This window comes from Salmo trutta, chromosome 5, assembly GCF_901001165.1.
Source record: "Salmo trutta chromosome 5, fSalTru1.1, whole genome shotgun sequence".
NCBI classification, from domain to species: domain Eukaryota; kingdom Metazoa; phylum Chordata; class Actinopteri; order Salmoniformes; family Salmonidae; genus Salmo; species Salmo trutta.
Window position 1 is genome coordinate 44214963 of NC_042961.1, and position 27262 is coordinate 44242224.

At 41.7% G+C, this 27262-nt stretch overlaps 2 protein-coding genes across 4 annotated transcripts in view; one reads left to right on the forward strand and one right to left on the reverse strand.

Annotated features, from left to right (window-relative positions):
• Positions 1-935: 935 nt before the first annotated feature.
• On the reverse strand, positions 936-6576 carry gba3 (glucosidase, beta, acid 3). 3 transcript variants are annotated; one of them, XM_029753771.1, is made up of 6 exons: positions 6356-6569; positions 6116-6227; positions 3948-4175; positions 2815-3617; positions 1825-1948; positions 936-1409 (listed from the first exon to the last, which is right to left on the reverse strand). In XM_029753771.1, the coding sequence occupies exons 1-6, from the start codon at positions 6365-6367 to the stop codon at positions 1201-1203; spliced, it is 1488 nt and encodes a 495-aa protein (XP_029609631.1). In that variant the 5' UTR covers positions 6368-6569; the 3' UTR covers positions 936-1200. The 3 variants fall into 3 exon arrangements, with proteins under 3 accessions (XP_029609631.1, XP_029609632.1, XP_029609633.1); XM_029753773.1 differs by having other exon boundaries at positions 1274-1409; positions 2825-3617; positions 6356-6576; XM_029753772.1 differs by lacking the exon at positions 6116-6227 and having other exon boundaries at positions 6264-6570.
• Positions 6577-15149: 8573 nt separating this feature from the next.
• adgra3 (adhesion G protein-coupled receptor A3) overlaps positions 15150-27262 on the forward strand; it is a 55260-nt gene continuing 43147 nt past the window's right edge. Inside the window, exon 1 of the mRNA XM_029753774.1 lies at positions 15150-16279. Within this exon, the coding sequence (XP_029609634.1) occupies positions 16056-16279 (224 nt within the window). The 5' untranslated portion in view covers positions 15150-16055. The remainder of the gene's footprint in view (positions 16280-27262) is intronic.

Genomic DNA, 27262 nt, shown 5'->3' on the forward strand with positions numbered 1-27262 from the left:
ATCTCAAAGTGCTGTACAGAAACCCAGCCTAAAACCCCAAACGGCAAGCAATGCAGGTGTAGAAGCACGAGTACTATGTGTGCCATTCAGAGGGTGAATGGGCAAGACAAAAAATGTAAGTGCCTTTGAACAGGGTATGGTACTAGGTGTTAGGCGCACCAGTTTGTGTCAAGAACTGCAACACTACTGGGTTTTTCACGCTTAACAGTTGGGATAAATTGGAAGCAACATGGTCCAGCATTCCTGTGGAACACTTTCGACACCTTGTAGAGTCCATGCCCTGACGAATTGGCTGTTTTGAAGGCTTCTCCTGCCAATGAATAGCACAATGAGCAGCAAACATCGAGCACCAGTAACAATGTTGACATTTGCTAACATTTGGCTGGTAAATGTTTGTCCATGTTCGTCCTCATCCTGGACATTTGAATGTCCGTAACTCTTCCCTCATAATGTACTGACATCTAAGTGACCCCTCCCTGTGTATTATCTCCAATGCTCTGTTTGTAAATACAAACCTGTGTTTTAGACTATGTGATCCTTCTTACCTGGGCATGGGCTTCTGCCTGGCATCATTTTTAATGTTTTTACTCTTAGTGTTAAATCAAGCTCTCACTCAACCCCAACTCTCCACCGGGCACAGTGAGTTGCATTGTGTATTTTGTTTCAACATGAGGGCTGTATAGGATTTTTTTTAATCATCTGAGCCATACAGGGGCCTTGCAGGTTGAGATATGAGGTCACACACACACACACACCTCTGTAGACTTGTGCCCCTCACCAAGCCCTGCATTGGCCACAACAGCTTGGCCTGGCAACATAAACCCTTTGTACAAATTGAATGGGAATTGGGCAGGATGGAATACATTTTCCACCCACTTGAATAAATGTAACACTCTTTGGCTGGGTCCTTGCATTTCTATGCCAAAGTCAGGGAAGAAATCTGACAAAAATCACTTTATTGCGAAGGAAGCAGAATAAGCTTAGCACTGTTTAACAAAACATTTTCAGGGTTGACAGAGAAAAGTGGGGAAAGGAATGTCTTAAAGACTTCACAGCTACAATCTGTTTCAGATGGGCTTCAATTCAAAATTGCCTGTAGGAGCATTGCAATGGACCAAGCTTGGTTGCAGTCGATTAGAACAGAACATTGAGCAAAAGAATAGCTGTTATTGGCTGATTAACACTATGCCCATTGGCTGTTTAGGTATTTACCATGGTCTGAGATCTGTACTTGGAAATTATGCCAGCATACTCCCTTCCAGAGCGGTACGCAGTCCGTGGTCGCTCCGGTCGAGAGAAGTCCACGTGGAACAGGCCAAAACGTACGCTGAACCCGTCGGCCCATTCAAAGTTATCCAGGAGAGACCAGGCGAAATAGCCTCGCACGTCAACACCATCCTCTCGGAGAGCTAGAACAAAGAGACAAACAACATACATGGTATTTTTTATAAAAATACATGTGACAGTGCGCATTAAGGGGTAATGTGAAAATACTTTGTTCACATTACAAAAGGACAAGATCCCATTGTATTATGATTGCCATAGTCTCTCTCTTAACCTTCTCCATTGACCTGAAATTCGCTAAATACTGTCACTAATTCTAAAGAACAGGTTCATCAACGAAGGATTCAAGTCACTCAGCCCCCTGTAGCTTAATTTCTGGATCATGTATAAATACTACGATTTTATGTGAGAAGCAACCCCTCAGAGGTTTAAATAGTACAAGTAGCGACTGGATTGATTTTCAGAAGAAATTCACATGAAATAATGATAGATTCTCCATAATATAAGGCAGATTTATGGTGGCCACTTTCTGGACTATACCTCTGGCTACTTCCTGGATGATGTCATGGTAAAACCCACAGCGCTGGACATCTTCCATGTCCACTGGCCCCACCTGGGAGAAGCCATTTTCTGTGATGTAGATCGCAGGGTTGTTGAATGTGTCCTGTCAAAGAAACTGGTTGCTATCATTGTCCAACAAAATATGAGTTCAATAATGACAGTCAAACAACACAGTGGAAGGCTTTAAAGTACAGTGGTGTGTGTGTGTTCTGGCTTTTGTTGGTTTCGTTGCACAAATTTAAACTTTCAAATGGTACCACAAAGATGGTCGGAGGTCCACACATCAGAGAATGTTGACTTGAATGGGAATATGTTGTTTTAAATTATACTGTCAATCCTCCAATGGAAAATCATAGAAATATAGATAATAGAATAGACATTACCATTTAAGTTGACATTTAACGGTGGGTGGACCGGTCATCTTTGCGGTATTAGAAGTTACATTTTCAATTAAAATTTCAATGGTATACTAGCTAAATTGCATTCAAATCGATTTACCCCGGTGACAAACTGCGACAGCAGGATATTTCTCATTCTCAAAAAACTGTTTTCACCTGAAGCAATCAATGTGACACAATTCAGTGTGACACAATTCAATGTGACAACTGTAATGGGTCCCCAATCTGTTTACTGTGCAAAAAAAACAATCAATAGCGAGCAACTCTATTAATGTTAAATGTTTTCTCCTCACTAAAGGTTTGGCTCAAGGCAGGGGATTCATGAATTGAATAATCCTAAAATGTAAAATCATCGGAAAAAATGTATTCTAAAACGTCATTTCATCCTCTGAATTGACTGCTTTTGAATGGAGCCGACCCTGTTAACCTGGGCGCTGTTCGGATACTTTAAAAATGTGTACTTTCCTTAATGTAATCACTGATCTGATATGATGTGGATTGGTAGAAGTGGAACTTTTAAAACGCTGTTTTATTTTTATAAGTATTGGAACAGGACCCTGGTCCTCTTTACCTTAACGTACTTCAGCAGTTTCCTCAAGCCGTCAGGAACCACAGCCAGCCACGACACCCCACATACCGGCCAGGATGGGTCCACCACCCCTTCTGCATCCTGGTCACTCTTCAACCCCAACACCCCTGGACAACATTCACCTGGCTTCACCCTCCGAGATGTATAGTAGTTCAACGCAAAAAAGTCAGCCGTGCCGAGAAGACTAGGCTCGTCTTTGGAGAACCTGGGCAGTCTAGAACCTTCTTGGTAACCCAGTTCTTTGCTTCTGACCTCAATACTAGACCTCATCACTTCTGGGTAGTCTCCAGTGACAAATAGGGGCCAGGCAAACCACCCTAGTGTAAAGGCCAGGTAGCGTTCAGTGGCGGCCGTGTCATCAGGACTGGCCGGGTCAAACGGTTCAGCCCAGTCGCTATTAATCGCTAAGGACACAGAGCCACCCTGTTTTTCCCTGTAGAGGACATTGTAGCTGTGCCAGGCCCTGGCGTGGCCACGTAGCATGTTGTGGCCCACCAGGTAGGCAGCCATCCCTGGTTCTTTTACCCCCGGGGCAAAGATGCCATCCTCGTGGCCCAGTTTAGCGCACACGTATGGCTCGTTCAACGTGATCCACAGTTTCACACGATCCCCGAACGCTTCAAAGCAGAAGCGGGCGTAGCTGTCAAAGATGGCCGCAATCTCAGGTGATTTCCAACCTCCCTGGTCCTGGAGAGCTTGTGGCAGGTCAAAGTGGTACAGGGTAACCATTGGCAACACGTCACTAGCCAGCAAATCATTGATCACTTTGTTGTAGTATCGCAAACCTGCAGGACAGAGACACATAGCTTAGTAGTAAATCATGGGTATCAAGGCTAAATTAGGCTTCAAATCAGGGACGCTGCACTGATAAGAAAAGCACACAACAAACTGTGGCAAAAGGGTCCAGACCCCTTGACAGAGTTTGTGGCACTGCACTGTTTACATAAACAAAAGCCTGGTCGTAACACAATAATGTATATTTCTTTTTTTTTATCATATGTCATAGGCATTCACCACAAATAAATACTGGAGGAATCTTATCGTAAGTAACCACTACACAGTCTCAAGGTAAGTCTTCAAGATGGTTCCCCCTCACCCCACCCGAGTACAGCTACCTTTTTGATTGACGTGCCGTGTTATCCCCTCCGGTAGCAGGCGGGACCAGGACAGAGACAGGCGGTAGTGGGTCAGGCCTAGCTGACGGATACACCGGAGATCCTCTTCCCAGAGCTCATAGCTGTTACAGGTGACATCTCCACTCTGGCCCTCGAACACTAGTCTGCCCCCCTCGTGACAGAACGTGTCCCAAATGCTCGGTCCCTTGTCATCCACATCCCAGCCTCCTGCAAGGTTCAATTCATAGCAGTAGCAGTTTGAATATCAAAAACAAAAAAATTCTTAAGAAAAACGTGCCTACAATTCCTAAAAATAGCCATTGTACTGTAGCCTATATACAGTGCATTTGGGAAGTATTCAGACCCCTTCACTTTTTCAACATTTTGTTACGTTACAGCCTTATTCTCAAATGTATTAAATTAATTGTTTTCCTCATCAATCTACACACAATACCCCATAATGACAAAGCGCAAACAGGTTTTTAGACATTTTTGTAAATGTACATAAAAATATATTTAAAAAATACCTTATTTACATTAGTATTTAGACTCTTTGCTATGAGACTCTACATTGAGCTCAGGTGCATCCTGTTTCCATTGATCATCCTTGAGATGTTTCTACAACTTGATTGGAGTCCACCTGTGGTAAATTCAATTGATTGGACATGATCTGGAAAGGCACACACCTGTCTATACAAGGTCCCACAGTTGACAGTGCATGTCAGAGCAAAACCCAAGCCACGAGGTCGAAGGAATTGTCCGTGGAGCTCCGAGACAGGATTGTGTCGAGGCACAGATCTGGGGAAGGGTACGAACACATTTCTGCAGCATTGAAGGTCCCCAAGAACACATTGGCCTCCATCATTCTTAAATGGAAGAAGTTTGGAACCACCAAGACTCTTCCAAGAGCTGGCCGCACGGCCAAACTGAGCAATCGGGGGAGAAGGGCCTTGGTCAGGGAGGTGAACAACAACCCGACGGTCACTCTGACAGAGCTCTAGGCCTTAATGGTAGTGGCCAGACGGAAGCCACTCCTCAGTAAAAGGCACATGATAGCCCACTTGGAATTTGCCAAAAAGCATCTAAAGGACTCTGACCATGTTAAACTTTTAGCCTGAATGCCAAGCGTCACATCTGGTGGAAACCAGGCACCGCTCATCACCTGGCCAATACCCTCCCTGCGGTGCAGTATAGTGGTGGCAGAACCATGCTGTGGGGATGTTTTTCAGCAGCAGGGACTGGTAGACTAGTCAGAATCGAGGGAAAGATGAACGGAGTAAAGTACATAGAGATCCTTGATGAAAACCTGCTCTCGCTGTCCTACGCTCGTTATCCTGTTGGAAGGTTCCAACGGGACAACGACACTAAGCACACAGCCAAGACAACACAGGAGTGGCTTCTGGACAAATCTATGAATGTCCTTGAGTGGCCCAGCCAGAGCCCGGACTTGAACCCGATCGAACAACTCTGGAGAGACCTGAAAATAGCTGTGCAGCGACGCTCCCTATCCAACCTGACAGAGCTTGAGAGGATATGCAGAGAAGAATGGGAGAAACTCCCCAAATACAAGTGTGCCAAGCTTGTAGCGTCATACCCAAAAAGACTCAAAGCTGTAATCGCTGCCAAAGTTGCTTCAACAAAATACTGAGTAAAGAATCTGAATTTGTATTTTTTATACATTTGCAAAGAAAACCTAAAAACCAGTTTTGATTTGTCATTATGAGGTATTGTGTGTAGATTGACGAGGGAAAAAAACGAATCAATTTTAGAATAAGGCTGTAATGTAACAAAATGTGGATAAAGTGAGGGGGTCTGAATACTTTCTGAATGCACTGTCAATGGGCTACTCTGAGTCTATAGTTGCTCATTCTGTATGTATGTATATAGCTCATGCTGTAGTTAATACATCTATACACAACTTCATTAATGTTTCAACTATTAGGCTACTATCAATAGTCCCCCTTTTGCATTAGAGATCCAACTGCAGCCCACCGGTAGACCTATAGGTTGCAAGCAGTTGTGTGTAGGTTAGCCTACTTCTCGCGCTTGGCCAGAGAAAGTCGTCTCGGGGACGCGCATTACCTTTCCTAATCAAATGACTGTATCTACAAATGCACACAAAATAAACACTTTTGACCGCCGGCGCGGAACAAATTCTTATTACGTACCTTCGATTTGATAAGCGGATGTAGCCGCGCCCCATGCAAAGTTAGTCGGGAACATGGTTTCAGAATCGTTCGTATGGATACAATTCCATTCAGGGCTGTTGGTTATATTTGCCTACATTTAAAAAAAAAAAATTTTAAATCAACAAACCTCTTGTTGTGAAATATTGTATTGTCAAGCAAGTAAGAGTTAGAGGAGCTACATGGTCAATCTGTCCTCTGCATTGGCCGTGCAGCATTTACCGTGGCATTCATGCTTCGTGAAGCAGCGCAGAACTGTTGAGCAGAGCTATTGTGTAGGAAGTTTTCAAGGAAGTGAGTTTGTGTTTATATAGGACCTCCAGCCATTACCGACTGTCAACCATTAATGTCGATGTCGATTGTTACAACATTTGGGAAGTGCACGGCGGTGCGGTACATAACTCAATTTGGTCTCTGCATGACTCTGGAGGCTTCGCTATTGCGTCACACCCTCCACACATAGCCTCCAACCATATTTAGAATAAAGCATAAATTGGCTTTTAGTTATGTAGACTCTGACGCGTTACATCACTAGGGCTTGTTCGTAAGCGTTGTTGTGAACTCGCGCTGCGCAAATTCTGTTTGTAGGCTACAAAAAGGATGGAGTAAAAAAAAAACAGAGCTGGAAGATGAGGATCTATCTGACTTCAGAAAATATTCACACCCCTAGACCTTTTCCACATTTTATTGTTACAGCCTGAATTAAAAATTAAATTTACATTTTGTGTGACTGGCCTACACACAACACCCCATAGTGTCAAAGTGGAATTCAAATCAAATCAAAGTTTATTTGTCACGTGCTCCAAATACAACAGGTGTAGACCTTACAGTGAAATGCTTACTTACAGGCTCTAACCAACAGTGTAAAAAAGGTATTAGGTGAACAATAGGTAAGTAAAGAAATAAAACAACAGTAAAAAGACAGGGAAAAATAACAGTAGCGAGGCTATATACAGTAGCGAGGCTATAACAGCAGGAAGGCTACATACAGGCACCGGTTAGTCGGGCTGATTGAGGTAGTATGTACATGTAGATATGGTTAAAGTGACTATGCATATATGATAAACAGAGAGTAGCAGCAGCGTGAAAGAGGGGTTGGACATTAGACATTTTTACTAATGAATAAAAAATGAAAAGCTGAAATGTCTTGAATCAATAAGTATTCAACCCCATCTTTATGGCAAGCCTAAATAGGTTCAGGAGTAAAAATGTGCTTAACAAGTCACAAAACAAGTTGCATGGACTCACTCTGTGTGCAATAATAGTGTTAAACATCATTTTTGAATGACTACCTTATCTCTGTACCCCACACATACAAGTATCTGTAAGGTCCCTCAGTCGAGCAGTGAATTTCAAACACAGATTCAACCACAAAGACCAGGGAGGTTTTACAATGTCTCGCAAAGAAGGTATTGGTAGATGGGTAAAAAAAAACAGACACTGAATATCCCTTTGAGCGTGGTGAAGTTATTAATTACTCTTTGGAGGGTGTATCAATACACCCAGTCACTACAAAGATACAGGTGTCCTTCCTAACTCAGTTGCCGGAGCAGAAGGAAACTGCTCAGGGATTTCACCATGAGGCCAATGGTGAATTTAAAACAGTTACAGAGTTTAATAGCTGTTGTTAAAGCTAAAATACCACCCCTGCAGGATTAACTGACTCAACTAGGCCCTGTCTACCCAATGGCAGTTCCGTTATCTCTTGCCCCTAATCCCCACAGATCTGATAGATGCCACTCTGCTTTACCACTGGGTTAGTGTGCAGCTAGGGACTGTCCCTCAGACTCAACAGTAAGGGCCTTACAGTAGAGTGGGCTATCCCCAAAGTCGATTGCCTGTGCTCTTTCACCCTGCATCCCGGCAGGATCGTCCAGGCCAGAGCTTCATCCTTAGAGCACTATGAGAGGCTCCCTCCCGGGTTGGCTTAGCCCAGAATCTCCCCTCCTACGACTCCTACCAATGCACTCAAATCAAGTCAAATTGTATTTGTCACATGCACCGAATACAACAGGTGTAGACCTTGCAGTGAAATGCTTCCTTACAAGCCCTTAACCAACAATGCAGTTTTGAGAAAAATAAGTAAGAAAGTATTTACTAAAAAATAAAAGTAAAAAATACCAAAAATTAAAATAAGAAAATAGAAAAATAACAAATAATTAAAGAGCAACAATAAAATAACAGTAACGAGGCTATATACAGGGGTACTGGTGCAGAGTCAGTGTGCGAGGGCACAGGTTAGTCAAGGTAATTCAGGTAACATGTACATGTTGGTAAAGTGGGGGGGGGGTTAGCTGTTCAGGACTCTTATGGCTTGGGGGTAGAAGCTGTTTAGAAGCCTCTTGGACCTAGACTTGGCACTCCAGTACCGCTTGCCGTGTGGTAGCAGAGAGAACAGGCTATGACTAGGGTGGCTGGAGTCTTTGGCAATTTTTAGGGCCTTCCTCTGACACCGCCTGGTATAGAGGTCCTGGATGGCAGAAAGCTTGGCCCCGGTCATGTACTGGGCCGTACGCACTACCCTCTGTAGTGCCTTGTGGTCAGAGGCCAAGCAGTTGCCATACCAGGCGGTGATGCAACCAGTCAGGATGCTCTCGGGAGTGCAGCTGTAGAACCTTTTGATAATCTGAGGAGCCATACCAAATCTTTTCAGTCTCCTGAGGGGGAATAGGTGTTGTCGTGCCCTCTTTAAGACTGTCTTGGTGTGTTTGGACCATGATAGTTCATTGGCTCTCAACCTGCTCCACTACAGCCCGTCGATGTGAATGGGGGTGTGTTCGGCCCTCCTTTTCCTTAAGTTCACGATCATGCCCTTTGTCTTGATCACATTGAGGGAGAGGTTGTTATCCTGGCACCACACTGCCAGGTCTCTGACCTCCTCCCTATAGGCTGTCTCATCGTTGTCGGTGATCAGGCCTGCCACTGTTGTGTCGTCAGCAAACTTAATGATGGTGTTGGAGTTGGGCTTCGCCATGCAGACATGGCTGAACAGGGAGTACAGGAGGGGACTGAGCACGCACCCCTGAGGGGCCCCCGTGTTGAGGATCAGCATGGCAGATGTGTTGTTACCGACCCTTACCACCTGGGGGCGGCCTATCTGGAAGTCCAGGATCGAGTTACAGAGGGAGGTGTTTAGTCCCAGGGTCCTTAGCTTAGTGATGAGCTTTGAGTGCATTATGGTGTTGAACGCTGAGATATTAGTCAATGAATAGCATTCTCACGTAGGTGTTCCTTTTGTCTAGGTGGGAAAGGGCAGTGTGGAGTGCAGTAGAGATTGCATAATCTGTGGATCTGTTGGGGCGGTATGCAAATTGGAGTGGTTCTACGATTTCTGCGATAATGGTGTTGTTGTGAATCATGACCAGCCTTTCAAATCACTTCATGGCTACAGACCTGAGTACTATGGGTCGGTAGTCATTTAGGCAGGTTACCTTGGTGTTCTTGGGCACAGGGACTATGGTGGTCTGCTTGAAACATGTAGGTATTACCGACTCGATCAGGGACAGGTTGAAAATGTCAGTGAAGATACTTCTTTTTATTTTGTATACAACCTTTATTTAACTAGGCAAGTCAGTAAGGAACAAATTCTTATTTACAATGACGGCCTACCCGAGTCCTGGAACATATTCCAGTCTGTGCTAGCAAAACAGTCCTGTAGATTAGCATCTGCGTCATCTGACCACTTCCGTATTGAACGAGTCACTGGTACTTCCTGCTTTAGTTTTTGCTCGTAAGCAGAAATCAGGAGGATAGAGTTATGGTCAGATTTGGCAAATGGAAGGCGAGGGAGAGATTTTTGTGCGTCTCTTTGTGTGGAGTAAAGGTGGTCTAGAGTTTTTTTTTCTCTGGATGCACATGTAACATGCTGGTAGAAATGAGGTAAAATGGATTTAAGTTTCCCTGCTTTAAAGTCCCTGGCCACTAGGAGCGCCTTCTCTGGATGAGCATTTTCTTGTTTACTTATGGCGTTATACAATACCTATAGTTGGCTTTCAGGTTAGATTCCTTTAATCATGAAAATTAGCTAGAGATCCTCAATTAATCAAGCATTTTTCAGAGACCCAGAGTAAAACGACATATACTTGTATTACTGTTTGATGACAGGGTTTCAGAACAATAAAGCAAGTTTATTTAAAATTCCAGAAATAGGCATAAAAGAAATTCCAAATCTATCAATCACAGATCAATATCACAAATCAAATGATGAGCAAAAATTGACAGTAAATTTTATTGATAGACCACCTTCAGCGCCCTTAACTAAACCCCTGTTGGGGTGTGCCAATAAAATGTTTTTTATCTGCTACAATTTTATGAGAAGGTCAATATTTAATAACAACAAAAATGTGTCCTTACCTTCTACAACTCTATAAACAGTTTTCTGTCTCCCCCCTCAATATGATCAGTCCCTCAGATGGCGTCTAAAACTCTAACCACTAATCTACCAAACCTCTATCAATGAGGTAACTTTAAGGATTCCTCCTAGAATTTTACTTTAACTTTGTGTAATAAAAAAAGACTTACAGAAAACGTTTGACCTGTGTCATTGCCAACAAAGGGTATATAACAATGTATTGAGATAAACTTTTGTTATTGACCAAATACTTATTTTCCACCATAATTTGCAAATAAATTCATTAAAAATCCTACAATGTGATTTTCTGGAATTTTTTTTCTCATTTTGTCTGTCATAGTTGACGTGTACCTATGATGAAAATTACAGGCCTCTCTCATCTTTTTAAGTGGGAGAACATGCACAATTGGTGGCTGACTAAATACTTTTTTGTATATTGTTTTAAATCTTCTAGCATTTAATAACATCTTCCCTTATACATTTCCCTATGCTTTCAAACTTTAGCATTTAACATAATTAACCTTTAATCATTATTTTATGAAATTCCAGTCCCAATTAATTTATTTTACTTATTTTTCGTATTTTCCTTAGTCAATGTCAATTCTCTCTCAATGTTCATTCTTCTTTGTGCTCTGGGTGTGTGTGTGAAATTTTATCTTCTTCATAAGTGTGTACATGGGTGTATGCAAATGTGTCTCTAAAATGTCACAGAGAACTGGGCCTTAGCCTACTATTCTTGACATTGTGATAAGAAAAAACTGAGGATGGATCAACAACATTGTAGTTACTTCACAATACTAACCTATTTGACAGAATGAAACGAAGAATGCCTGTACAGAAGAAAAAATATTCCAAAACATACATATTGTTTGCAATAAGACACTAAAGTAAAACTGCAAAGAATGTGACAAAGAAATTAACTTTATGTCCCGAATACAAAGCGTTATGTTTGGGGCAAATCCAACACAACACATTACTGAGTACCACTCTTCATATTTTCAAGCATAGTGGTGGCTGCATCATGGTATGGATATGCTTGTCATCGGCAAGGACTAGGGAGATTTTTAGGATAAAAAGAAACAGAATAGAGCTTAGCACAGGCAAAATCCTAGAAGAAAACCTGGTTCAGGCTGCTTTACAACAGACACTATGAGAGAGAATTTCACCTTTCAGCAGGACAATAACCTAAAACACAAGGCCAAATATAGATTGGAGTTTCTTACCAAATGACATTGAATGTTCCTGAGTGGCCTGGTTACAGTTTTGACTTAAATCGTCTTGAAAATCTAGGGCAAGACTTGAAAATTGCTGTCTAGCAATGATCAACAACCGACTTGACAGAGCTTGAAGAATTTGGAAAACAATCATGTGTAAATATTGTACAATCCAGGTGTGCAAAGCTCTTAGAAACTTACCGAGAAAGACTCAAAGCTGTAATCGCTGCCAAAGGTGAAGCTAACATGTATTTACTCATGGGGTGTGAATAATTATAAAAATGTGATATTTCTGTATTTTATTTTCAATCAATTTGGAAAAATGTCTAAAAACATGTTTTCACTTTGTCATCATGAGGTATTGTGTGTAGATGTGTGATAAAAAAATCTATTTAATCCATTTTGAATTCAGGCTGTAACTCAACAAAATGTGGAATATGTCAAAGGGTATGAATACTTCCTGAAGGCACTCTATTTATTCACATTTACATTTTAGTCATTTAGCAGACACTCTTATCCAGAGCGACTTACAGTAGTGAATGCATACATTTCATACATTATTTTTTATTTTTTATGAATCCGCGCATTGCTCATTAATCACTTGTTACCTGTCCTGTACCTTGGCTGAATTTTATTAAAAAATATATATATATTCATAAATGCATTAGTTATAGGCTACCTCACAACAGTGGTCCCAGGAGCCCATTGATTAAAAAAATAACCCAGAGAATGAGATGACCTCCTGAATCATTCATGATCAGGCATGTGACTAGTCCTCTGTCCTCTGTCCTCTATAGGGATAGCACAATCTAGTAATCAAATTACCAGTCATTGCATACTATCCATAACAGACATTCTTTGGACCATAGTGACAATTTGCATAGTTTATGGGTAATACAATAGGAGTAAGTCCTGCATCTGGAGAAATAGATACATTTTACATTACTCATATTACATTATTTCATATAATTGGCTTGTTATGTTACCTTCTTTTGGTCTCTTGTTAGTAAATATTGAAGACCACCGCCTCATCAATACATTTAATTGTGTCATCCTAAAGCACTCCTTGCTTTGTCTCCAGGAAAATCTGTTACTACAATAGCTGTCATTCGTATGTTTGCAGACAGACTTTTTTCAGTGGACGTCAAAGTCCTGTGTGAGCCTGAAAACAAACAAGACTAATGGAAGTAAAAGCTGCGTAGCCCAGGGGTATGAGGTTTCCTGGGATAATTGGGTTACTTTCTCTGTCTGTCTTTCTGTCTCACTGTCTGTCTGTCTGTCTGTCTCTGTATTTCTCTCTTTCTCTCTTTCTCTTTCTCTCTTTCTCTCTTTCTCTCTTTCTTTCTGTCTGTCTGTCTGTCTGTCTGTCTGTCTGTCTGTCTGTCTGTCTGTCTGTCTGTCTGTCTGTCTGTCTGTCTGTCTGTCTGTCTGTCTGTCTGTCTGTCTGTCTGTCTGTCTGTCTGTCTGTCTGTCTGTCTGTCTGTCTGTCTGTCTGTCGCTCTTCTAAAACCAAGATGCTCAATTTACCCTATCATAGAAAAGATGAGTGAAGACAGGTTGGCTTTGCATGAGTGTTACACAAGGGTATTGTAGTACTGCACATGTGAATTCTTATATGGTGTTTTCCTCTCTGACTGACTCTGGCTTTCCATGGCTATTGCCCATTGAAAAGCTAGTCTGAACTTGTTTGAGAAGCTTTGTGTGAAGGAACACAGAAAGAGAGGAGATACAATGCTGGATGAACTAAAAGAGAGAAGGGGTGCATCGCAAAGACCTGCTTTTATTACATTTGAAAAGGAAAGCATTGTTTAATTGTCTTGGCTGCATTGTTATCAAGGTAGACATGTGTAGGTAGACGGGTAATCATGCTATTATAACACTAGTAACAACAATTAAGTATTGTTATGTTGTTACATACCATTTTAAAAATTGCATTTGATAGCACAAATTAAATTCTTATGTAACAACAATGTTGTTACTGTAGTTGTTGCAGTATTACTACGCATATAGCACCAAGAGTATGTAAAGTGTTACCAAATTAATCAACACCCACCCGTAGCATCACTACTCTGGACGGTTCTGACCTAGAATATGTGGACAACTACAAATACCTAGGTGTCTGGTTAGACTGTAAACTCTCCTTCCAGACTCACATCTCCAATCCAAAATTAAATCTAGAATCGGCTTCCTATTTCGCAACAAAGCCTCCTTCACTCATGCCGCCAAACATACCCTTGTAAAACTGACTATCCTACCGATCCTTGACTTTGGCGATGTCATTTACAAAATAGCCCCCAACACTCTACTCAGCAAACTGGATGTAGTCTATCACAGTGCCATCCGTTTCATCACCAAAGCCCCATATCCTACCCACAACTGCGACCTGTATGCTCTCGTTGGCTGGCCCTCACTACATATCCGTCGCCAAACCCACTGGCTCCAGGTCATCTATAAGTCTTTGCTAGGTAAAGCCCCGCCTTATCTCAGCTCACTGGTCACCATAGCAACACCCACCCGTAGCACGCGCTCCAGCAGGTATATCTCTCTGGTCATCCCCAAAGCCAACACTTCCTTTGGCCGCCTTTCCTTCCAGTTCTCTGCTGCCAATGACTGGAATGAATTGCAAAAATCTCTGAAGCTGGAGTCATATCTACCTCTCTAACTTTAAGCATCAGCTGTCAGATCAGCTTACCGATCACTGTACCTGTACACAGCCAATCTGTAAATAGCACACCCGACTACCTCATTCCCATATTATTACTTACCCTCTTGCTCTTTTGCACCCCAGTATCTCTACTTGCACATCATCATCTGCACATCTATCACTCCAGTATTAATGCTAAATTGTAATTATTTCACCTCTATGGCCTATTTATTGCCTACCTCCCTACTCTTCTACATTTGCACACACTGTACATAGATATTTCATTTTTTTTTTACATTTTGTGTTATTGACTGTACGTTTGTTTATGTATAACTCTGTGTTGTTGTTTTTGGCGTACTGCTTTGCTTTATCTTGGCCAGGTCGCAGTTGTAAATGAGAACTTGTTCTCAACTGGCCTACCTGGTTAAATAAAGGTGAAATAACAAATTAATTAAAAAAACAGTTTGTTCGGTCTATCAAGGAGAGGGGCAATACATGTTATTAACTGACATTCCCTGTTTTGTGATGTAGCCTAAAGCTTGACAACATTACATTATTTTCTAGGAATATTCAAGAATATATATTTGTCAGTCGGGAATGCTCAAAAGTTCAAGGACGAATACTGGATATTTTTCATAGTCAAAATGGCTAGGCATATCTATTTTCCATTAAATGAAAGAAAATAGGGTTGTTTTCTCTATAACTGATGGGTGCACAATTTTGCTTTGTTGACCTTTTATTGTGCTTCATCTTTTTCTTCACCGGCACGTAAAATGTAAACCTGAGCAGCAGATAGAATGGGAGACAGAGGCAGTCTGTATTGCCTGTAGAGTGACGTCAGTTGCTGTAAATGCATGCAACATGGAGCCCGGGTCAAGACTGTGGGAGAAGAGTTCTCAACGGAAATGAAGCCAATGAATACTTTCAAAGAGAGAGACGAGGACAGCAATTATGGATATCTATTTAAACTTGGAAAAATGTCTACACGTTACTGACTAACTCGAGTGGGAATATGTTTCTTTCTTTCGTTTTTTAGGAGCGCTATGATTTCCCTTTGCACCGACAACTGGACTCGATGGACGCCTAAAGTGAAAAGTTGCTTACAGATGTTTTAGTTAGTTGTAAGCCTATTTAAATGTGTTATCGGTTATTTTAGGGAGAACGTTTTTAAAGTTTAGGCGTGATCAGATTTCATTAAGTTAGTGTGTTATCTTTGGATGACTGCAGCTGTCTCTTGGTGGAGTAGGCAACATTCTCACTTGGATCCGCGCTATTGGCAACAAAGAAAATATTTTCTCAATCGTTGAAGTCAAATTGTGTAGCCTAGAAAAATCGGTACAATTACAAGTGAATGTTTTTTTTTTTCGGAAGGCAGCTAAGACCCGATAAAGAAATTGAATTATAAATCGTGTATTTTGGCAAAGGATGTATAGACCCTCTCTCGGATTAATTGACGCCGAACACAAATCGAAACCTTTGCAAGAAATGGAGGGGGAAATCCACATTATGGTGGACAAGATGTTTGCAACATGACTGAAGCTCAGAATATTCTGAAGGACGTTTTTTGGCTTACCATTTTAACAGTAGCCTATTTGTGCCAGGCCATTTCATAGTACGACCACAAATCCCTGCCTTCCACGCTACTTGATATTAATATATTACTTTTCTCTACCTATGCTTCAGTAGCCTAATTATCTTAACATATCATTTAAAATGAGGGTAAACGCGGTGGATTTGTTGCAATTGTTACTTGTTTTGCTACTCAGAGGCGATGGATCTGCGCTATCATCTGACTGTAAATCATATGATGAACGTTCAAAAAGCGCAGGGAAAAGCACACAGTCGATGGCCACGGCGGATAGGAAAGTGGTCTGCAGTAATATGGAACTCCATCAGGTGTTACCCCCGGACTCCTTCCCCAACAGAACAGTCACTTTGTAAGTATACATCGCATTAACAAAATAATTACGCTGTCCCCTTGTTTGAACAGCTTGGGCACACAGAAATAACCAAACCGCCAAATGTTTGTCTTGTTTATTACCTGCACTTGATTCTTTCTGTTGAGGTCAACTACTATTCAACTTTCAGGCCAACACAACTGGCATAACATACCGGTATTTAAAAAAAAAAAATGTTTTAACGTTAATAAGACTATTGCTTAGTGAGGGGTCTTGGGGGGGACCAACTTAGATTCTGCAGAATCCTTCAGTTAGCTAATAGCCAGCTATATCTTGTTAGTTTACACTGACCTTGTTTGGGTATGTTTATGTTAATCACTAAGTTCTGCTAATAAATTCAACTACTGACATACACATACTGTACATTACAGCTCAAATCTAAATGACCCTGCCCTTACTAAATTTGTGTTTGTATTTATTATGGATCCCCATTAGCTGCTGCCAAGCAGCAGATACTCTTCTTGGGGTTCAGCAAAATTAAGGCAGTTTATACAATTTTTAAAACATTACAATACATTCACAGATTTCACAACACACTGTGTGCCCTCAGGCCCCTACTCCACCACTACCACATATCTACAGTACTAAATCCATGTGTGTGTATAGTGCGTATGTTATCGTGTGGGTGTATACATGTGCCTATGTTTGTGTTGCTTCGCAGTCCCCGCTGTTCCATTAGGTGTTTAAAAAAAAAAAAAAGGTTTTAATTTACTGCTGGCGTCAGTTTTCTTGATGTGGAATAGAGTTCCATGTAGTCATGGCTCTATGTAGTACTGTGCGCCTCCCATAGTTTGTTCTGGACTTGGGGACTGTGAAGAGACGTCTTGTGGGGTATGCAATGGTGTCCGAGCTGTGTACCAATAGTTGAAAAAGACAGCTAGGCGCATTCAACATGTCAATACCTCTCATAAATACAAGTAGTGATGAAGTCAATCTCTCCTCCACTTTGAGCCAGGAGAGATTGACATGCATATTATTAATATAAACTCTCTGTGTACATCCAAGAGCCAGACGTGCTGTCCAGTTCTGAGGAAAATTGCAATTGGCTAAGTCCTTTTTTGTGGCACCTGACGACACGACTGAACAGTAGTCAAGGTGCGACAAAACTAGGGCCTGTAGTACCTGCCTTGTTGATAGTACTGTTAAGAAGGCAGAGCAGAGCTTTATTGTGGACATACTTCTCCCCATCTTAGCTACTGTTGTATCAATATGTTTTGACCATGACAGTTTACAGTCCAGGGTTACTCCAAGCAGTTTAGTCATCTCAACTTGCTCAATTTCCACATTTATTTATTGCTTGTGTCAAGGATACAGAGGTCCCTATTTCATGTGTAGCTTTATTGTATCACCTCCACGTCCATCCCTTGTCAGCTGCATAACAATAATAGTATCCTTTCTAACAGATGTCATTGTCATGTCTCACTATAATCTACATCATTTAGCAGATGCTCTTTTCCAGAGCAACTTACAGTAGTGAATGCATACATTTCTTTTTTTTGTTTTTTTGTACTGGCCCCCCATGGGAATCGAACCCACAACCCTGGCGTTGCACACACCATGCCAGCGTTGCAAACACCATGCTCTACCAACTGAGCCACAGGGAAGACTAGTCCTGTATGATGGAAATGTCAGAGACCAGAATACAGTTTTAAATGGTAAATGCAGTAAATAATCCTATGGCATCCCAAGGGTATTTATATAGGCTAAGCAGACACATATACTGAGATTGTTGAACACATCTAGTGTGTGGTTGGTAATCATTTTCATTGCCACGGCACAGCTATTTGTGTAATGCAACCACACTGTGTACCATTAAACCACCACAACATATTGCACATGCAGTTACCCCGATGGAGAGAAGACCGAAGGGTTTTTGAGTCTACACCAGCCAAGAACATCAGTTCCTTATACTAGTACTCTACACTAATACCTCACTTGAATGGCCAAAGAGACGGGAAAAGGCCTTTTTTTGTGACTTGGTTGATGAAAGGTTGAGCCTTTGCCTAATTTAATCTATGTTATGTTGGGTGCCTTTTTTTTGTTCGGAGCTAAATGAATGACAAACCACGTGATGGGATGTCTTTTCAAGGGGCTACGTCAAGCATGTATCAAAGCCTCATTGGTACAGTTGTCTCTCTTCTAGTGGCCTCTTCCAGTCCCTCTTCCAAAAATAGGAGGAAAGAATGCAAGGAATTAGGCTTAGTGATTGTACGTGGGCCTCTAGAACTTTGAAACGGAGGATGTAGGTGTGGATTGATGTGGGTGGTAGATTGTTGCTTCTTCTTCTACATTTTTAAGTTCTTCCAAAGAAGCTTGTAGTTCCTCAAGGATTATTTTTCTACTCTGGCTAGGCATGATGTTGGTTAAGTCAGTGACTGATTGAGATGTTATTACCCCCGTCATGGTATGCGATCTTTCTTTTTTCCTTACAATGAGCTCAACCGCTTGGAGGGCCATCATTTTGTTCTGCCCGACAGTGATTGATTGGGAGTGGAAACATATTCCTGTCTTGAGCATTGAACCGAGCTCCATGATTCAAGGTCTGAGAGTTGATCACCGCAGAACAAGAGCACTAATTAGATAGCACACATTGCAAAGTTCTCAGGCATTCCTATGGGTTTCCCACTAAACTTCCCCATGGGTCTCGTAAAGTTTTTGTCAACAGATTTCGGGAATAATGGCGGTAGGTTTTCAGGATTTCAAAGTTTCCGTCAAATAGACTCACTGCAACTCTGTTGATGAAAGATGAATGTGACCGCTTTCCATGAAACCGCGCTCTCATTTTGGCTGCTACATTTTGGGGGTGTTTGTTTATGGCTTGTAAGATCAGCATGCCTAGTGGTTAAGGGGCTGGTTTACGACCTCTCTGTGTCCTGTCAGAGGGGTTAACAGCGGTCTGGACACTGGGCCTGGACTGGCCTGATCCCAGGCAGGGTCCCTGCTCCTCCACCCGACCTTACCTGACCCTGAAAATCAATCACTTCCCCCTGCCTGGACACCGTAGGTCCCAGTCATGCCCTACTACCTCTTGCTCTTGTTCTGTGGGGCCAAGAAGTTCACCCTGCCTTCTGGCCCCAAAAGCTAAAGTTGGGAGGAGAGAAAGTGCAAAAAACTAAATGGATAGTGTAAGGAAATTTGGATTGCACTTTCAGTTTATTTAGAAAAATGGACTGCCAATTAGATAGTCCTTAACTTCTGGTTAAGCACACCACATACATTGATTGTTTTGTGGGCATTTCATCTTTAAGTCTGTGGTATGCAAAAGTTACAACTTTTCCCCAGTGAATTTTCTATGTCAAGAGGGCCTTTGTCAGACCCACCATTGTGGGTAAGTAAACCTTTCTATCTGGTTTAGTTTGGATTACCACACCATTATCTCAGGGAATGGCTTATCTAGAGCTACCTCTGCCTTGTGCAGATAATGGATGTTTCTGGACAGAGTTCACACAATCGTATCCAGCCTTAACAACTGGTCTAGGGTCTGCGAAACCACCATAACATGTTCTAAATGTGTTGATTTGGTGCATCGTTACCAGTCCCTTTCCAGACTTGTTTTTTGGGAGATTTGAAATGGTCTATTGACAGACTTGCTTGTCAGTAAATTAAAGACTTGGTCTGATGCAGTGATTCATGTTGGGTGTAATTAGAGACCCATTAATCATACCTTCCCTCTCTTTGACCCACACACTTCCTGTCTGGAGGGATCATCTGACCTTTAGCCAAACTGAGCAGCTCTCAGTTAAAGCTACAATATGTAACTTTTTGGGCAAACTGACTAAATTCACATAGAAATGTGAGTTATAGGTCTCTCATTCTCATTGAAAGCAAGTCTAAGAAGCAGTAGATCTATTCTATGTGCAATATTTCTATGCTTCCCGCTCTGAAGTTTTGATTTTCTTTCTTCTTTTGGTTTTGTACACTAGCTTCAAACAGCTGAAAATACAATATTTTTGGTTATAGAAAACATATTTCACAGCGGTTTAGATGGTACAATGATACTCTATCCAGACTGCTTGTTTTGCCACAGAAATTGAAATAAGACAGACTTTACATTTTTTTTTAGCAACCAGTAAATGGCGAAGCGATTTCTGCATCTTGCTGCTTTAAAGCGAATAACAAAGACAAGTTTAAAACTTTCTTTAATCATCAACGAAATTCATCTAGACATTTTAGTCAGAGTAACTAAGGACTATGATTTAGAAAAATGTTAGTTGGACATTGTTTGTAATCAAAATGGCTGGAAAACTTTGATTTAAAAGTCAAACTCATTGGGCTCATAGGGAAAGTATTTGGGGACCCTGTTGTGGAATGCATTCATTTATCCAGCGTGGCTCTCTGAGTTCAGGCTGCTGAATGCCTCTGGAGAAAGGATGAGTGCTGCATTCCCAGCATTTGGACTCTCCAACTGATACTGCATGCCAAAGGAATCTGAAAGAAATGACCCAAACGCATTGACACAACCAGCTTGTTCTCTTGTCAGAAAAGTGTTGTGTAAAATGAGGCCTCGTGCAAGCATAACCTTTGCTTCTTTCTTCCGCACAGTGTGGTAATTTCAGGTGTGTCGTGTGAAGAGTATATGCGCAACTGCATGTGTGTGAGGCTGTACCTGTTCATGTTTCACCCTACATTAGAACAGCCCCTCTGGGATCCTTCCCAGCAGGCACCTGGGCTTGACTATGCGGCCCAGAGCACACCTGGAGTCCACCGAAGAGTGTGGAACTGAGGTCAGCACGAGGCAGGGATTTCCTCCCCACTGCAGGAAAAGCAAGTGTAATTTGACGACACAGTTAGGAGCAGTAAACACAAGGTTCACAGCAGCAGGGAATCATGGGGGATGGCCCGGTATGCGTCCAGTTTCCTGAATACTTAACCTGCAGTGAATGCCAGTGGACCATGTTTTTAGAATGGAGTTGCTAACTCCATAATAGATTGACTTGAAACTTGCGGTAAAATAAGTGTACTTTTTACATTTATAAAATGTAATAATTTATAAGCCTACGTTCTCTCAGCACTATATTTGACATTGTTGTTTACGTTATGAGTGAGCTGAATTTAATTGTGGCATCTGAAGGTAGAATCCTTTCTGTTGTTCGCTTGATTTATTTAGCTGCTCCTACATGAAAAGGTGAAGTTGGCAGGCCGGCAGCCTTTGATGTGCTTGTGTAACTAGTACCCAAGAGTACGCTGTCATGCATGTCCGGTGGCTAGAAAGGTTTGTTTTGCTTTTCAGGAAAGCATTTGAGTTAAAGCAACGCCCCCTGTGTTTTCCATTGCTGTTGTGTGATGTTTGCAGAGGAGAACCAATCCCAAAGGCGAGGCAATGACTGGCGGCTGAGTGTTCACAGCCAGGCGGCTCACAGTCTCTCCTTGCACACTCAGACCTGTTGAGCATTTGGTTTGCCAGACCATACTTGGGCCTCAAGTTCAAAGGCTATTAATTTGGGCTTGGTCTTATGTGCACCTGAATTTCTGTACAAGGATGTGGGCCTTCTTGTTTGTCTATCTGAAAGGCTCCAGTTCTTGGTTTCTATTCATTTGTCTGTTAGCCCTGTATTTGGTTGTTGACACGGTGCATCTTACCTTGCACTAGAGGTCGACCGATGAATCGGCATGGCCGAATCTGCATTTTTGGATGCCATGCATTCCATGAGGAAACTGCGTGGCAGGCTGACCACCTGTTACGCGAGTGCAGCAAGGAGCCAAGGTAAGTTGCTAGCTAGCATTAAACTTATCTAATAAAAAACAATCAATCTTCACATAATCACTAGTTAACTACACATGGTTAATGATATTACTAGGTTAACTAGCTTGTCCTGCGTTGCATATAATCAATTCGGTGCCTGTTAATTTATCATCGAATCACAGCCTACTTCGCCAAGCGGGGGATGATTTAACAAAAGCGCATTCGTGAAAAAACCACAGTCGTTGCACGAATGTACCTAACCATAAACATCAATGCCTTTCTTAAAATCAATACACAGAAGTATATTTTTTTAAACCTGCATATTAGTTAAAAGAAATTCATGTTAGCAGGTAATATTAATTAGGGAAATTGTGTCACTTCGCTTACGTTCATTGCATGCAGAGTCAGGGCATATGCAACAGTTTGGGCCGCCTGGCTCGTTGCGAACTAATTTGCCAGAATTTTACATAACATTGAAGGTTGTGCAATGTAACAGAAATATTTAGGCTTAGGGTTGCCACCCGTTCAATAAAATACGGATGGTTCTGGATTTCACTGAAAGAATAAACGTTTTGTTTTCGAAATTATAGTTTCCGGATTTGACCATATTAATGACCAAAGGCTCGTATTTCTGTATTTATTATATTTAAGTCTATGATTTGATAGAGCAGTCTGACTGAGCGGTGGTAAGGCTCGTAAGCATTCATTAAAACTTTACTGCGTTTGCCAGCAGCTCTTAGCAATGCTTGATTCACACGCTGTTTATGACTTCAAGCCTATCAACTCCTGAGATTAGGCTGGCAATACTAAAGTGCCTATTAGAACATCCAATAGTCAAAGGTATATGAAATACAAATGTATAGAGAAAAATAGTCGACGTGTCATAATTCCTATAATAACTACAACCTAAAACTTCTTAACTGGGAATATTGAAGAACTGGGAATATTGAACCACCAGCTTTCATATGTTCTCATGTTCTGAGCAAGGAACTTAAACGTTAGCTTTTTCTACAGTGGGGGAAAAAAGTATTTGATCCCCTGCTGATTTTGTACGTTTGCCCACTTACAAAGAAATGATCAGTCTATAATTTTAATGGTAGGTTTATTTGAACAGTGAGAGACAGAATAACAACAAAAAAATCCTGAAAAACGCATGTCAAAAATGTTATAAAATGATTTGCATTTTAATGAGGGAAATAAGTATTTGACCCCTCTGCAAAATATGACTTAGTACTTGGTGGCAAAACCCTTGTTGGCAATCACAGAGGTCAGATGTTTCTTGTAGTTGGCCACCAGGTTTGCACACATCTCAGGAGGGATTTTGTCCCACTCCTCTTCGCAGATCTTCTCCAAGTCATTAAGGTTTCGAGGCTGACGTTTAGCAACTCGAACCTTCAGCTCCCTCCACAGATTTTCTATGGGATTAAGGTCTGGAGACTGGCAAGGCCACTCCAGGACCTTAATGTGCTTCTTCTTGAGCCACTCCTTTGTTGCCTTGGCCGTGTGTTTTGGGTCATTGTCATGCTGGAATAGCCATCCACGACCCATTTTCAATGCCCTGGCTGAGGGAAGGAGGTTCTCACCCAAGATTTGACGGTACATGGCCCTGTCCATCGTCCCTTTGATGCGGTGAAGTTGTCCTGTCCCCTTAGCAGAAAAACACCCCCAAAGCATAATGTTTCCACCTCCATGTTTGACGGTGGGGATGGTGTTCTTAGGGTCATAGGCAGCATTCCTCCTCCTCCAAACACGGCAAGTTGAGTTGATGCCAAAGAGCTCCATTTTGGTCTCATCTGACCACAACACTTTCACCCAGTTGTCCTCTGAATTATTCAGATGTTCATTGGCAAACTTCAGACGGGCATGTATATGTATTCTTGAGCAGGGGGACCTTGCCGGCGCTGCAGGATTTCAGTCCTTCACGGTGTAGTGTGTTACCAATTGTTTTCTTGGTGACTATGGCCCCAGCTGCCTTGAGATCATTGACAAGATCCTCCCGTGTAGATCTGGGCTGATTCCTCACCGTTCTCATGATCATTGCAACCCCACGAGGTGAGATCTTGCATGGAGCCCCAGGCTGAGGGATATTGACAGTTAATTTGTGTTTCTTCCATTTGCGAATAATCGCACCAAATGTTGTCACCTTCTCACCAAGCTGCTTGGCGATGGTCTTGTAGCCCATTCCAGCCTTGTGTAGGTCTACAATCTTGTCCCTGACATCCTTGGAGAGCTCTTTGGTCTTGGCCATGGTCGAGAGTTTGGAATCTGATTGATTGCTTCTGTGGACAGGTGTCTTTTTTACAGGTAACAAGCTGTGGTTAGGAGCACTCCCTTTAAGAGTGTGCTCCTAATCTCAGCTCATTACCTGTATAAAAGACACCTGGGAGCCAGAAATCTTTCTCATTGAGAGGGGGTCAAATACTTATTTCCCTCATTAAAATGCAAATCATTTTATAACATTTTTGACATGCGTTTTTCTGGATATTTTTGTTGTTATTCTGTCTCTCACTGTTCAAATAAATCTACCATTAAAATTATAGACTGATCCTTTCTTTATCAGTGTGATAACGTACAAAATCAGCAGGGGATCAAATACCTTTTTCCCCCACTGTACATGGCAGATATTGCACTTTTACTTTCTTCTCCAACACTGTTTTTTTGCATTATTTAATCCAAATTGAGCATGTTTCATTATTTATTTGAGACTGAATAGATTTTATTTATGTATTATATTAAGTTAAAATAAGTGTTCATTGTTCATTCAGCATTGTTGTAATTGTCATTATTACAAAAAACAAAATATAAATAGGTCTAAAAATCGGCCGATTTAATCGGTATCGGCTTTTAAGGTCCTCCAATAATCGGCATCGGCGTTAAATTAAATCAGAATCGGTCGACCTCTACCTTGCACGTAAAGGAGACAGGTGGCTGTTTTCTATACATGCTTTAACGTTGCTCATTGGAATTAAAAGGAGATATTGTCCGGCTTATAGCTGTGGGAGAGTGACACAGTATAGTCTGTTCTTGTATGACAAGTGACCTCAGTGAATTCTTTCAAAGACAATGCATTTGCCTTCCAAATGCTAGACAGTATTCAGGCCTTCATTTTGCTTAATACGCAGGCTGCCAATTCATAACTTAGTTAAAGAATAATCTATGGGAATTTCTGAGGAGTTTCCTTATGGTCTCCCAAGTGTTCTGGTTGTTACCACAGTTTCAGGGAGTGGAGAGAAAGTGCCAGAGTCACCTTTAACCGCGATTTCATCAGATGTAATTAAGTAATATGATGCCTACCCTCCTATCTCAATCAGATACTTTTGATGAATGTTCATAGTTTCCCCTTTAATAATATTGACTGGCAAGAGGTAAAGGGCTTAAAGTAAGGCTCCTCCTGAAGTTCAGCAGCACCACAGCTATTGAGCCCTCCGTTTCTTTCACCACCACAACCCATCCCCTCTCTCTGTGTGAGCTTAGTGAATGGTGGAGTCTCTTTAGCAGGTTTTTTTTTTTTATGAGCTCAATTGCCGTCAGAAATGTTGTTACCCCTGTGTTTCTAAAGGGCTCCAGCTCTCCTTCAGGCCGTCCTTTGTTAAGCCTTCTAAGCATAAAGAAAGTGTTGCGAGGCTTTTTTTGTTGTTGCCTACTGCCTTTGAAGGGGGTTGTAATAGTGGCTGAACTTTTTTTACTCAATCCCTGGTTAACTTTAGTGCTAATAACCTGGGGCCGATGTACTTCAAATGGCTGGATTTTCTGTTGTGAAAAGAGTGCAACCTTACCTTCAAGACTGATTGGCCCATTCTGGGAAAGAATAGCCGTATTGTAGGTGGTGTGTTTTATCTTTTGAGTTCTTTGCTTCACTTGAAGAGCACGGGGAGAACAGAACATTAGTTTGCCTGTTTTGTTATTTTATGAGTTTTTTTTTATTGCTGAGGAATTATCACAGTGGAATGGTGGTGAAACAATAGAGAGAGAGTTCAGTCAGGCTTGACAACATGCAAAATTTGTGTGATAGAGGCTACAATTCTTGTGATTTACAGTCCCTATTACATTAGAGCATATTACGAGAGATTTGTGTGGATCTCTCTTAGGGCTGACCCCATTTAGTCTACTGGTTGATTGTTTGGTCGATAGGCTGTAGGTCGAACTGAGATTATTTTTTTAGTCGAGCAGTCGCATATATATATATATATATATATATATATATATTTATTTATTTATTTATTTATTTATTTCATGGCACACAAGACAGCTGTCTGATTCGTGTCAGTAGAATAATCAATTGTGGAGGCCGCAGGGATGGAACGGGGGAGTTTGGCTAAGATGCACAAGGCACGTCTCTCCAGAATGTCCTTCCTCCTGCCAGTGCACATTCATTGTTTCGTAACTTCATTGTGTGAACTGTTTGCCCTTTGATTGTTAGTGTCTCTCAATTCCCCACTACATTCTGTATGTCACCAGTAGTTCATTTACCGTTAATTCCCATAATGCTTGTTTGGTTACGGTAATTTCTGTTAATGTATTCTATTTATTATTATTATTATTATTATTATTATTTACAGTCGGTTACCATTCTCATTGTTGGAGTGGACACGTTGTTTGCAGAGCTCACAACCTATGCAACACTTGTGAGGAACAACTTTTGGTTTATTTCATTCCATTTGTGAGTTTTGTTAATTTATTCATGGCCTTTTTTTGGATCCCTCCTGTCAATGTTGAATAAAGACGCACACCTGATTGCGCATATAGATGCACGCCTAGGCTACCCGGGCTGTGCGCAAATGTAGGCCTATAAATGTGCCCATTTGGGGACGTCTGATAGTATTTCTGATTGTCTTAAATGACCACCACTAATGTGCTGTTGAGCTTCTCAAAGTAATTTTTTCTTCCCATCAAACAGCATGAGAATGGACGTCAGGATCTCGTCACGGTATCTCTGTGCTTCAAAATTGCCATCAATAAAATGCAATTGTGTTCGTTGTCTGTAGCTTATGCCTGCCCATACCATAACCCCACCACCACCACCACCACCACCACGGGGCAATGTGTTCACAACGTTGACATCAGCAAATCGCTCACCCACATGACGTCTGCCATCTGCCCGGTACAGTTGAAATCGGGATTCATCTGTGACGAGCACACTTCTCCAGCGTGCCAGTGGCCATCGAACGTGAGCATTTGCCAACTAAAGTCGGTTACGACACCGAACTGCAGTCAGGTCAATACCCTGGTGAGGACGACAAGCATGCAGATGAGCTACCCCGAGGTGGTTTCTGAAAGTT

Excerpts from the sequence above, each read along its gene's own strand:
- gba3 (XM_029753771.1), bottom strand. Across the intron at positions 4,176-6,115 it reads ATCCGCTTATCAAATCGAAG|GAGGCTGGGATGTGGATGAC; the intron begins GTACGTAATAAG and ends TGAACCTTGCAG. Across the intron at positions 3,618-3,947 it reads ACGGCACGTCAATCAAAAAG|GTTTGCGATACTACAACAAA; the intron begins GTAGCTGTACTC and ends TCTGTCCTGCAG.